General features: G+C 44.0%; 1 protein-coding gene across 4 annotated transcripts in view; it reads left to right on the forward strand.

Annotated features, from left to right (window-relative positions):
• Positions 1-13249, forward strand: part of F3 (coagulation factor III, tissue factor) — a 14763-nt gene extending 1514 nt beyond the window's left edge. Inside the window, exons 2-7 of one of the 4 annotated variants that reach the window (XR_005774165.1) lie at positions 5369-5480; positions 7575-7759; positions 8340-8527; positions 8985-9138; positions 11104-11253; positions 12446-12575. Coding sequence is in view for 2 of the 4 variants with exons in the window: in XM_040406955.1 (XP_040262889.1) it covers positions 5369-5480; positions 7575-7759; positions 8340-8527; positions 8985-9138; positions 12446-12588 (782 nt within the window). In the remaining 2 variants the exon portion in view is untranslated. Of the gene's footprint in view, positions 1-5368; positions 5481-7574; positions 7760-8339; positions 8528-8984; positions 9228-10027; positions 10035-10226; positions 10613-11103; positions 11254-12445 lie in introns of those variants that run through there. The other 3 variants (XR_005774166.1, XM_040406956.1, XM_040406955.1) reach the window with 3 other exon arrangements.
• The last annotated feature ends 1011 nt before the right edge of the window (positions 13250-14260 follow it).

Genomic DNA, 14260 nt, shown 5'->3' on the forward strand with positions numbered 1-14260 from the left:
CATGAGGCCATACAGAAACAGAATACACACGGAGTAACTTCAGTTTTTTTTGCGGACCCATTGAAGTGAATAGTTCCGCATACGGTCCACAAAAAAACCTGAAACGGATACGGAAAGAAAATACGTTCATGTGCAAGAGGCTTAAGACAGGAATCCGAAGTTGGTTTCGCTACCAACTGGTACTGAAACAGACTTTGGACTTGACGAATTTCGACTCCACGCAACGCATACACAGAGACAGGTCTCCGTACAGCATTAAAACAAAGTTAGGGAACGTATCGACTTCGGATCCGAGGCGCGATTTGTTCACCCCTAGTTGTAAATACTAAATAACAGAGCAAAGCCTCCATGGACAGGACACGTATCCATTGACTTTAAGGGTGTGGATTCACGCATCACAGGCTTTCCATGGACCGTGGGTGACACTACGGGGGCGTTCCCTGCTTATGCCCAGGATTACGGATAAATTATAGTCTATAGGTCCATGAAAGCCACAGACACGTCCCATATACCATGCATGTTTGGTCCGTGGTTTTCCCAGATCGTTGCTAGAATGTGCTCTGGAAATTAAACATTTCAGCCTAGCAGTGAATATGGAATACAGAAGATCGTTCACGGAAATCCTCCCGGATAAACCACTGACCCTTTTGTCACGGGCGTGTGAATGAGACCTAATAATGTTCAGAATATTAGAAGCTTCTCGACCACATAAGGACATGTCAGCATAGACCAGGTCTACACAGGACACATGGATTATGGTGGATGCAGATATTGGGGGTCATTTATCAAAGACCGTCATTTTACACCATCCCTGAGCTGCCGGAGGATGCACTTATGCCTGGAGTGACATCTACACCGGCACATGACTGGAGGAGATTTCAAGCATCATGAGGCTCCATTCACACGTCCGCAAAATGGGTCCGCATCCTTTCCGCAATTTTGCGGAAGGGGTGCGGACCCATTCATTCTCTATGGGGACGGAATGGATGCGGACAGCACACAGTGTGCTGTCTGCAGCCGCAATTGCGGAGCGCGGCCCCGATTTTGGGTCCGCAGCTCCGCAAAAAGATAGAGCATGTCCTATTCTTGTCCGCAGCTTGCGGACAAGAATAGGCATTTCTATGGGGGTGACGGGCTGGTGTGTTGCGGACCCGCAATTTGCGGTCCGCAACACACCACGGACGTGTGAATGTAGCCTAAGGCAGTTTCCTGGCGTTAATTTTTTAAAATTTGCTGGGGCTCCGGTCAGGCTCCTACACCTCCCCCGCCACTCCCCAGCATTGAGGGCAGCATGAAAATTCAGGGTGTGACAAAATATTGTCGCATGGGCGTGAAAAAGTTGCAAAATGGGAACTTTTTTAAGGACTCCTAGTAAATGACCCCCATCATCTATCCTTGTACCCTAACCAATAATAAGTATTAAGTGCAACCCTATATCATCTACAGCCATTACCTAGATCATATTACCGGTCATTATAGAGTCCAAAATCAGAAGTTTTACTTGGAGCTACTGGACCCCAACATAAAATAGGTAACAAGGTACCCCAAATATCGCACTCCCTTTGTGGTACTATTGTCCTTCTCCTGTAGCAGGGACTAGCCGGACTTCCTCAGGCACCAGGTGCTACCACCACTTCTGCACCTCCATAGTTCCACCTCAGCTGTTGTGTTCACTAAATGGTTAAATCTAAATGTAAAGGGGAGAGAAGCAAGACAGCCCCCCCCCCCAAATATATTGCATCCATGTCCCCGCATGCAGCTGAGCTCTTTACATAGATCCCTGTCAGCTTCGCCTCCCCCCTCTCCCCACCCCTGTACATGAAATTCCTCAGCCCTGTAAGTTATTAGGTGAGCAGTCTCTTTAGTCTTCACATCTTAGGAAGCAGGAGATCACATAAAGTGAACACGGTCACATTTCTCCGACGTTAAACACATGCACATAGGCTTAAATCCTTTGAAGTCGGAGTCCCATTCTCCGGAGGACGGATGGACTTTGTTTTACTGTAATTGACTCGGTATGTTTTATGTTACAATCCGTGGAGAGAACTGAGACCCAAGAATCTCATGTCTTCAGATATTTCACATGATCCTAACACATTTGATGTACAGCTGTGAGCATGAGATTGTCCTGTGGATTGTGGGAAAGCTTTCTTCTTCAGAACCTCCTGTTCTCTCATTGAAAATTGGGATTTTTAGTGTTTCTACTTTTTATTTTCGGAGTCATTCTCCTTTAAAACTAATGGCTGAAACCCTAGCTGCTCTCTCCTGCTGTACTTTGCCCCCCTAATCTCTGTTTATGGCTGCGAGGCGGCGCTGACATGTAATATTCCAGATTATTAAGTTATGGATGAATTACTAGCAGTCTGCATTGAAGATCCAGCTGGGTGTTACTAGTGAGGGGTGTCCCTGCACAGCCTAAATCTATCCAGTCAGTGCTGCCAGTGGCTGATTGTACAGGGACACATCCCAACTGGTAACACCCATATGGACCTTCATTACAGACTGTAGAAAATTCATTCATAACTTCTAGCAGGAATAATAAAGGAATGGCACATCATAGAGCCATAAGAATAGATGCTAAAGAATTGCTATTACATGGGGGATGCAAGCGATTACTTAAAGGGTTTCTACCACCTCATTTGGACCTAATTAGCTGTCAGACGCTAGCGATCTGCTAGTGTCTGCTGTACCTAACCATGCTATTCTAAGACCTTTGTGTGCAGCCGTTACACTAAAAAACCTACTTTTATTGCTATGCTAATCAGCCTCTAGGTGCTATGGGGGCGTCTTTTCAGCACCTAGAGGCTCCGTCTACTCACCCTGTAGTCCGCCCCGCTCGTCCGTCAAGCCCGCCCATCTCTAGATTGCCAGCCTCCATGGAGAGGGTCAGACATGCGCGGCCACCTCTCCATACACTACAGTCAGCCCCAAGATAGATGCAGGTCCCACACATTGGACTTTTATAGCATATCCTGAGGAAATGCCATTAAAGTCTGAGATGGCGATACCCCATTACATAAAATTAAAAAAAGGAAGAACCAAGAAAGAACACAACCATTATAACACATAATCCAAAGCATATGTCTCATCCCCTCCTGTCCCTGCTGATTCACTGTCATATCCTGGTACTAAAGATCTGATCCCTAAATCAAGATCTCCTGAGTCCTGACCATTTCTGTATGTGTTTCTCTCTAAATGTAGCAAACATCAGTGAGGCCTTACTTTTGTATGTGAAGGTTCCTCATATTTATTTACACCAGAAAGTAACAACTAGAAACAAAGTTTCATTTTGTAGCAAATTGTTGCAACATTTCCAACCTCTGGAAGAAATACAGTTCAGTTGAAGAGGTATTGCCCAATTTATCCTTGCCCCCTATGGCCTCCTTAAAGGCTTTCTGTCACCAGAATTAACCCTATTAAACTGGCTGACGTGCGATGTACTATTGTCAGCAGACCCTAACTCTCCTCTTCTTATGCTTATGGATCCGCCCCTTACTGCACAATTTTAACTTTGATGATATGCAAATTAGCCTCTAGGAGTGGGGGGGGGGGGGGGGGGGGGCGTTGCTCCTGCTCCTAGAGGCTCCGTTCTCCCACCTCAAGTCACGCCCTGCCGTCCTTGATTGACAGGGCCAGGCAGCGTTCATCTCCCCCTGCCGGCCCTGTGTGCTGAGTAAACGGCACTGCGAGATTTACCCAGCACACAGGGCCGGCAGGAGGAGACGAACGCTGCCTGGCCCTGTCAATCAAGGACGGCAGGGCGTGACTTGAGGTGGGAGAACGGAGCCTCTAGGAGCAGGAGCAACTCCCCCCCCCCCCCCCCCCCCCCCCACTCCTAGAGGCTAATTTGCATATCATCAAAGTTAAAATTGTGCAGTAAGGGGCGGATCCATAAGCATAAGAAGAGGAGAGTTAGGGTCTGCTGACATTAGTACATCGCACGTCAGCCAGTTTAATAGGGTTAATTCTAGTGACAGAAACCCTTTAACCAGAAATTAGCTGTGTGCCGGCACCCATGAACACTGGGAAAACAGCAGAGAATACTGTTGTGCCGCTGGAGCGAATGCCAGTCCAGGTCTCTTGGCAGCTTTCCTCCTGGGTCACCAGTATCAGCCTATGTAAAAGCTGAATGTGACATCAGGCTAATTATTAATTCAGTTTAACCTTTTGGATTTAGGAAATGTTGTGAGATTTCATGTTGAGGCCACAGATACTCTAAGGGTAAATGCACACGTTTGGGATTTAGGTGCGGAGAATCCACACTGAAATCCGTCCACATGCAGATTTTACTCTCCCCATTGAAGTGAATGGAGAAAATCCGGTCAGGAAAATCTGCACAGAAAAAAATCTGCGGCGTGTACATGACAGTTTGAAATTCTCATAGAACACAATGTACACGACCTACGGTATGGATCCTCCGCACGGAAATCCGCATGGAAAATTCCCAAGCAATCCTGATCGTGTGCATTTAGCCTAAAGGTTTGATCTTTTGTGTTTGTTAAAAAACAGTTTGTGCCTTAACACAATAACATCAGCGGTAAATGGGATGTGCTGCTGAAAACATGCAAACTAAATGGGGAAGAATGATCGTACAAAAGGATTGTTCATCCCCCTTTCACCTTATATCGGCCTATCTAAAAGGGCTTCTAAACCAGCGGCAATCGACTTGCTATATAGTCGATCAGCCCTCGTTCCTGGCCAAAGTCACCCCATCTAAGATGCGTACAGCCTCTGAGTTTTACAATTAAGGGTGCTTTCACACTAGGGTTAGAAGAATCTCCGGCAGGCAGTTCCGTTGCCGGAATTGCCTGCCGGATCCGGAAATCCGTATGCAAACAGATATCATTTGTTTCCGGATGTGGATCCGTCTGACAAATGCATTGAAATACCGGATCCGTCTCTCCGGTGTCATCCGGAAAAACGGATCCGGTATTTATTTTTTTCACATTTTTAAAGGTCTGCACATGCGCAGACCGGAAAACCGGATCCGTCAATGCGGCAATTTCCTGAACACTTGGTACCGGATCCAGCATTAATACATTTCAATGGAAATTAATGCCGGAATTCCGGCAAGTGTTCTGGAATTTTGGCTGGAGAAAATACCGCAGCATGCTGCGGTATTTTCTCCGGCTAAATACCGTAAAAGTGACGGAACTGAAGACATCCTGATGCATACTGAACAGATTGCTCTCCATTCAGAATGGATTAGGACAAAACTGATGCTTTTTTTTTCCGGTATTGAGCCCCTAGGACGGGGGCTCAATACCGGAAAACTTTAACGCTAGTGTGAAAGTACCCTAAGAATGAAGTATTCTTGAAACGGGCTTTGGTGGGTTTTAACCTTTAAAATGCTGTTCTAATTTTGCAGGTGTGAACTTCCCTACAGCAACAGACATCAAGGTGTCATCGATCAACTTTAAAACCATATTAGACTGGAGGCCCAAACCTACAAACTACACGTACACCGTGCTGGTGAGAGGGTGAGTGCTCACGTCCTCAGCTGTCCTTTATATAGATGGTGAACCAGACTTAGCCCGCCTACGCTAGGATATGCCATCAGTGTCAGATGGGTGCACGTCCCGCCTCTGGGACCCTCTACTATCTCCACAACAGAGCCACCAAAGTGAAGGTGAGCGTGCCACAGCATGTTCTCCATTTACTGCTATTGGAGTTGCGAAAATAGCCAAGCAAGTGCACTTTTTAGGAAGTCCCACACTGGTGAATGACGTGCGCATCGTGCATGCACAGCCACCTTCCATTTACCGCTATGGGACTGTCAGAAATGGCCAAGCCAGCACTCGGCTATCTTCAGAACTCCCATAGCGGTAAATGGAGGATGGGTGCACTTTCGTGGTGCACTCTCCTTCACTTGGAGGGGCCTATTCTGGAGATAGCAGGACCTGCACCCATTTGATCTTGATGGCCTATCCTAGTGATACGCCATTAGTGTCTGAGATGGGAATGCCTTTTTAATGTCCTTAATGTCTATCTAGCTCTTCATCATATGGGTTTCTGGGTGACAGCCAGTAAGGCCACCATTACTGCTCTGATAGGGGTTCTCATTCAGTTTACCCAATTTCCTGACCTGAAGAGTTATACAGTGATATACCCCCGCCCAGCTGGGTGGTAGCAGCTGGTTTTAAGAATAGGGACTGCACTTGCTGACCTGCGCAGGTGGCACCCCGGGGGCACAGTAAATCCTACATCATCACCGCTTCTGTCACGTATCTTGGTGGGTAGGATATGCTGATATCGCACGTCTGAGGTATGAAATATTATGCCTTTGGTTTCCTGGAAAGGTTGGGCTGCAGCTACCTTGTCAGATCTTTGCTCTACCGAGGCGTGGAACATTTTTTCTTGATTACTCCCTGCACAGAGAGATTTGCTGATAGTGAAGGTATTGACATAGGGGACGGCTCCGTGTTCTTGTTTCTGCATGTACATAGTGATCTGTATCACATGCTGTCCCGAAGGTTCACCTTGGGAGGAATCAGGAGAGCTCCAAAGTAATGAAATAACTAAATGTAAGATACTGCATTCCACACTGAAGATTTATGACTCCAAGATCATTAAACCTAAAAGAAAGCAGGTTCCTGTGGTCCAGAATAGGTGCATACGGGCATACATATATATATGAAATCCTCTATATTATGGGACAATGCAGGGAAGAAAATCCTGGATCGGTAGTGGGAGCAAACAAACGTTTATAGGCATAAATGAAAGTACCTCCAGCGCTCTATACAATCCCTAGCATTTACCTCCAGCGCTCTATACATTCCGTAGCCTTTACCTCCAGCGCTCTATACATTCCGTAGCCTTTACCTCCAGCGCTCTATACATTCCGTAACATTTACCTCCAGCGCTCCATACAATCCATAGCATTTACCTCCAGCACTCTATACATTCCGTAGCATTTACCTCCAGCGCTCCATACATTCCGTAGCATTTACCTCCAGCGCTCTATACATTCCGTAACATTTACCTCCAGCGCTCTATACATTCCGTAGCATTTACCTCCAGCGCTCTATACATTCTGTAGCATTTACCTCCAGCGCACCATACATTCTGTAGCATTTACCTCCAGTGTTCCATACAATCCATAGCATTTTTGTCACCTCTTTAAAACCATAGCAGCTAAAGACGCTTGCGCATTTCGAACCAGATCATGTTGGTACTTAGACTCCTTTCACATCACCGTTTCTGCTTTCCGTTCTCCGGCTCCGTTGAGGAGCAGGAGAACGAAAAAGGACGGATTCTGCAGATAACTGAGACCTAACTGAGCGTATGCATGCAGGTCTCCGCTCAAAAATCATGTTCTGAGCGGACAACGAACTGACCCCATTATAGTCTATGGGGTCTTTAGGCTCCGTTACGCTCAGTTAGGTCTCAGTTATCTTCAGAATCCATCCTTTCCGTTCTTCTGCTCCTCAACGGAGCCGGAGAACGCAAAGGAGAAACGGTGATGTGAAAGGAGCCTAAGTCATAGCTATGCCTACTAACAGTGAATGTCAGCCGACTTCATTAACATGGAGCTGCTGAATAATGAAAGGTGTCCCTGTTTTTTGTCTTTTCAGTCAGTTGTTTCAAGACTGGAAGAAGAAATGCATCTATACCAAGGAAACCTCATGCGATGTGTCTGATATCATGCAGGACGTCCGAGACACCTACGAAATTCGAATAGTTTCAGAAATAAAATCTTCCGAAATTACTGAAGAATTTCCTTATGCTGAGGGTCCGACATTCAGACCTTATGACCAAAGTACGGGACGTTCTTTATGTTCTCTTAATTAGGATATCAGAGGAGGAAACCTCAGAGCTATGATAGCATGGTTCCCATGGAATAAATGAAGGGTCTCTGAATATTCTATTGAGTTGTATTGTTAGCATGTGTTTTTTTTGTTTTTAGGCCTTGTTTTAGTCCAAATCCACCCAATGTCTAAACCAGCTCTTGGATGTCACATATAAACCTGGGAAGCTTAAAGGGGTTATCCAATATATCTCAACCTGATTTCAGACATTAGGTCCCCCTCTGAGAACAAATAGTTTACTTCTGGGGCCCCTGTAGATGCAGTAGAGCTCAGCTCCTCTTCTCTTTAGCCGCACTGACTTCCTTGCCGTCCATTGTATCCATGATTTATACTGGAAGTGATTCTCTAATGTACCGGTTGGGGATCTTAAACATGTCCTATGAAATTAGGCAACCACAAAATTTATCTCATACCAGAGGTGCCATATCAGTAATCTATTGACATATAATTTTCTGTAATATTTGGTAAAATTCTACAATTGCTTGCTTTCCATTATTGACATGTTCTTATTTCATGTTGTTTTTTTTGCAGCAATTATTGGGAAACCGATTATCCAAAATTTCACACTGAACAAAGAGCAGAATACTCTCACCGTAGTTATCAGAGATACTCCGACACCCTACAAATATACTAATAACACTCCGATCACCGTGCGGGATATGTTTCCAAATGACTTTAGCTACACACTGTTCTACAGGAAGGCTTCTAGCACAGGAAAGGTAAGCACAGGCCTTCATGTTGTATTAACTTAATAGGTTAAATCCTATTGATCAGGTCTTTAAAAGTAAAACTCCAAATGTTTGGCTGAACGATCAACTATTGAGCCCACTGATGATTTTTTTTACATAGGTAATAGGAAAGGTCCACACGCGTTTGGCCAACGCTATGTAGAATTATATTCATCCCAAGTAACAGCATGTATTATGATCCAGGGAATTATTTATGATTCAGGTGGCTTCAGAGCTGAAATCGTCCAGCATTCCTTATTTATTTTTTTTATTCATTCAGCTCTAGTTAAGTGCATTCTGGGAGTTTTCCCTTTACACCGGGTGAAGGAAAACTAACTTTCCTAGTCAGTTCTAGCAGCTGAGATATTAAGATTGCTGAATGTTTCACCAGTAGAACAAAATTTCACGCTTTTTCTTAATTTTTATTTTTTTTAAATCGTCTTCGCAGAAACAACAATCATCTGCAACCAATGAAATTGTCATAAATACCGACAAAGGAGAAAGTTACTGCTTCTTCGCCGAGGCATCAGTTCCATCTCGCAAATCTAACAGAGAGAGCCAGCACTCTGACGAACTCTGCACCTCCTCATCTGCGGGGGAAGGTATGTGACCAAAGCAAAGACCACTCCCTATCAAACCTTCCTTTCAAAAAGTTAAAATCTGTATAGCGCCACCTGCTGTTTGCTCTTTTTTTTTTTTTTTTTGGTCCATCTCACTGAGGTGGCTGCACATGCTCTGTACTATCCTCAGAAGCTGATGAAGGAGACGCTCCCTGAGCTGCCAGATTGAAATAAATCCAGCTGAGCCATTGGAGCAATAATGTTGACTATGGCAAGGTTATGATGCTCAGATCTAACCATAGGAAAAATACTCCATCGGCTTAGGTCACGTGACGTACAATGAAAGCGATCCATGATGGAATGCACCAGTGAAAACAAGGCACCTGTATTGTATGAGAATCACGTTAGGAGTTTTTTTTTAGACCTACAGGTGGAGCAGCATTTATTGCATTTTTTTTTTAGTTCCACCTGGCATGGCCATGGACAATTTTTAACCAACTTGAAAAACAATATCTATTGATTCAATGCTTTAATCAAAGCAAATTTATTTTTGAAAAATTTTCTGATTGCTAAGTGTAAGCTCGCCATCATATTGGGGAATGACGTAACCCACTTTACAAGCTATAGAGTTCAGATACACGTCAAGGCCTTTTGTTCAGAGCAGAGCCAAGTACAGAGGTTCGGAGAGGCACACGGAGCTCCTACAGTTCTGTGGAGGTATATGGAGGTACCACAGACTTCTGTGAGTGTCAAATCACAGCACCAACTTACATCTTACGTGGAGCCACAATATGGCCGTGGGGATGAGGTCCAAATGTTTGCAGTTCCTTGTAAGAATTTTAAAGAAGATCTGTCAGCCTAATATGCAGTTCTATGTACGTAGTCAGAACGGCTCAAAAAATGTTTTGCCGATTGGCTACGAGAAGTGCCGAAAAAAATCCAGTGGACACACTTTTGCAAAGTTGCAAATTATAGAGCAAGCCTTAATTTATGACATTTTGTGCTTCTTTCCACTTTTCTAAAGTGGCTGTAATATGGACTGAGCCCTCCAGATTTACTATCCTTTACCCCAAAGCTGGCAACAATTTTAGCCCAAGTCTACGCCAACCCCTAAATGTGAGCTTCTGGCGCATCTGCCTCTTAATAAATTAGGCACATTGGTGAAGACTGGCATAGGAAACACCAGTCTTTCTAAATTTCCCCATCATAATAAGGAGAAGGCTCCCTCCCCCCACACCTCTCTGCAGTGAATGACAGGATGCCGTTTATAGGTATATACACAACAGACTATCAGTCACCACCCTGAGGGTGTCCATTGCATTCTATCAATGCTTCTAACAGCACAATAATGCAACTTTTTATTTTTGGCTACTAGTAGTACAGACCTGTAATATATTGCCATTACATCACACTGCACATTAAAGGGGTTTTCCGGTTTACATCCACATCCTTTAAAATAATCATTTATGAAGGTAGTTGTCATTTTGTAATGTATTTCTTTTACCTTTATTGCTCCTATCTCCCGTTCTTGGCTGTGGTCACATGACCATGCAGCTCTTTCCTGTGATGTTATGTCCATGGGAGGGGGCAGTGATAAGGGAGTGTCTATGTGACTAGCTGGGTGGGAGGAGCTATAAACTAGCTGGGTGTGGCAGAGGAAGGAGAAGTGCATCATGGGTTTGGTTGGATCCAGGAACAGGAAGTGCTACATACAGGATGGAAACAAACCAGAAGGATTGGTTTACATGGCGAAACTGGGACAGGAGAGGCCAAACTGAAAAGAAAAAGCATGGGGAAGATGTACATGGGGTGAACAGCTACAGGAGTATACCCTCTAAACCCCTTTTAAGATGACAGATCCACTTTAAACTATAAAATGATGAATTGTAATTCCTAAAGTTTTTTTTCTATCGTCCCTACAATTTGTGTCGGTACTAGCTTTGGAGAAGAATGTATTGTATAAGTCATATACACGTCATAGACTCTGAACTTGCTTTTGCTTTCCAGCTGCCAGTGGGTTTTTACCCTCCACTGGAGTTTTGTGCCTCAGTGTAAGTTGACTCCTCTCCTATGACTCTAGCAGACATGTGGGAGTTGGGTCCTACTCCTATTGCATAGCTCTTATTAATTCTTTGCAGTCCGTTCCCACGCAATTTGGTGAATATTTCAGATGTACTTCCATGTAGACTCTTCTCACGAGTCCCACTCCTCTACTGTCTCTCATAATACCAACGCATTACTTGTAATGTGTTGTGGCTTTCTATCACTAACTCGTGGAGTTGTACAGGGCAATTTTAAGCCGGAACAGCCTTCTTCATAAGGGTTTTCAATCTCAATTTTATGACATATCCACAGGCTATGCTGTAAATATTTTATAGGTTGGAATTCCACCACTGGGAGCCAACTTATGAGAAAAAAATGGCGGTATCTTCTCCCTTCTTCTACCAGGCAAGCCAACAAATCTAAGCAGAGAGCAAATATAGAGGTGGTTAAGCATGTGCGTGACTCCATTCAAGTCTACAGGAGTTACTGAAACAGTTAAAAAGCCAATTCCTTAAAAGGGTTGTTCATCCCTGGAGATGTTTTCTACAAACCCCTCACCAGAACCTTACCTAATCCTAGCTCTTCAGATCTTGGGTCTACCTAAATCAGCAAACGGTTTGACACAGGTCACTTGACTGCTGCAGCCAATGACTGGCTGCAGAAGTGATGTGTCCCCCATGCGTAAAGTCAGTGGGTCACATAACACATGGGTGACATGTCGCCACTGCAGCCAATGAATGGCTGCAGTGATAATATGAGCGTCAAACCAGATTTTGACGCCAGGAGACCCGTAACCTGCAGAGCCTGCAGGGCAGCAATGTCCCCAGGGGTGGACAACCCCTTTCTTCAAAGGCTTGACTGGAAATTTCCAACGCACAGCAATATCTCCATTCGGTCTGTACGCCATTCAGCCACGTAGGATGGGAGTCAAGGTAACCCATGTTTGGGGGTCTCAGAGTTGACACCTCCTTGTATCAGACAGTTATTGCATATCCACAGGATGTCTGAGATGGAAAATCCCTTGAAATTTGTGACACTTCCTAAAATGTGGTGGTTACATGATTCGTTTTACACCAAGGTCAGAAGCTTCAAACCTGTCTCCTTCAACCCTTTGTAGTTTTAACTGCTGCTTTGTAGAGTATACCTGGCTAATAAGAAGCGGAGCTTTGGTGAAGAAGGAAATAACCGCCATATGTATCTTTACTGCACATGAGATACATATCGTTGCATGCCTATGTAACATGAAGTATGTTGTGCGTCACTCCATCTAACCCTTGTCTTCGTCTTGTTTTTTTTCTCTTTCCAGAATTTGATGTTGTTATATTGGTGGCTGTAGGAATATCAGCGGGTCTCATTGTATTAATCGTAGTGCTGTCGGTGATCCTTTGCAAATGCAGAAACGGGAAGAAAGAAAAGACTAAGGAGATGATGCCGCTGAATGCCGTATAGACGAGGGCTCCTGGAGGACCACTGTACCTGCTCATTGACTACTGCAGCCATGGACTCCTCAGTGCACACTACCCGCTGCTCATCGAAGCAGCACACCGTATTCCTGGTTTCTGTGAAACTGGTCAATCCAATATTAATTCTTGATCACGTCAATATTTGACTGGGTGCAAGTTAAAATTGTTTTATAAATGGCCGTATGCATTCCTTTTATATGTAACGTTATATGATGATGGACGTTTGTCGAGTCCGTGGGGTATCTTCCTTGCTACTGGACTTGGCACTGAATGAGGAATTTATAATAATAGCAATACAAAGAATATCTTGCTTTTTAAAGCACTACCAGCAAACACTAGGAAGGGTACGACAAATTTTAATATAGTGTATATGACATTCCTTTCTTATGCCTCCTGATCATTCCTGAGTCTCCAAATAGGAGAAATGCAGAGCTGTCTGACCATGGGCATTTCATATGCAGAGGAGATAAGCAGCTACCATTCATCCCTGGAGATACTTCTCTTCAGAAGAAAAAAAAAAAAGTTAGATTTATTTTTCTCCATGCCAGTAGGGCGATAGTCTGGCAGAAGATATTACCTTGCCAGTAGATGCTGTGAATCATCACCAGAAAATGTCAATGTTGATTTCTTCATTTTTATCAAACTGTTCACAACTAGAAAAAGACACGGAAGCAACAACATAGAAAGCGAAGAGGGCAATGGGGTTTGAAATAAAAAAAAATTGTAATTTAACCTGTGGTTTGCCTATGGCCAGACCATGTAAAAGGTTATAGATGTCAATGAATCAAATGTTGCTTTAAGGGCCAGTTCACACAGAGTTTTTGGTGGGGTTCTGCCTCAAAATCAGATTTCAAAACACCTTCCTATTCATTTCAATCAGAAGAAGCACTTTTTTTTTTTTTCCACATGGAAAAAAGTAACCAGCATGCCCTATCTTGGGGCGGAATCTGCGCTGAATATCCCATTTGAATGATTCGGAAGCATCCAAAACAGCTCTGTGAGTGTCCATGAGTTTTTTGCACAGTTTTTGGTGTGAATCTGCACCAAAAACCACGAGTTGAAAATGCAATTTTGTATTGAACACCCATTGGTTAAAAAAAAAAAAGCATCAAACAATACGTAAAAACCGTATTGAATTTTTATTTATTTTTTTCCAGGCAGATTTTAAAAATCAGTTGTGTGAACATACCCTAAAGGTGTTATGTAACAGGAAATGTGATAAAATAATAAAAATCACCATTACTGGCCTATTGAATGCCCCACCGGGACAGCACTGCCGCTCCAGTTCCCCCTCACCCCTCCGGCGATGCCATCAAGTGCATCACATGACTGCTGCAGCCAATCACTAACCTCAGGGTTGCATGTACGGCATGAGACTGCTGAGGTCAATGATTGGTGCTGGAGGGGTAAGGGATTTAACAAGGGAGTGATGGTATTTTTTTAATTTGATCACATTCCTGGCACACATTTTGTTAATTCCTGAACACATACAGTGTCATAATAAACAAAAAAAAGGTTTTTTTTCCTTTACAGTAGAGTGTTAAAAATCATGTATTTTTGCCCCTCTATCCATACCCACTTGGGTACAACACATACCGAAATGATAGTTGTTTTTTCCACTTGCACGCAGCTGTTTCAGGCTCGTCATCCCTCATTAG

The sequence above is a fragment of the Bufo bufo genome, chromosome 9, assembly GCF_905171765.1.
Source record: "Bufo bufo chromosome 9, aBufBuf1.1, whole genome shotgun sequence".
Lineage (NCBI taxonomy): Eukaryota > Metazoa > Chordata > Amphibia > Anura > Bufonidae > Bufo > Bufo bufo.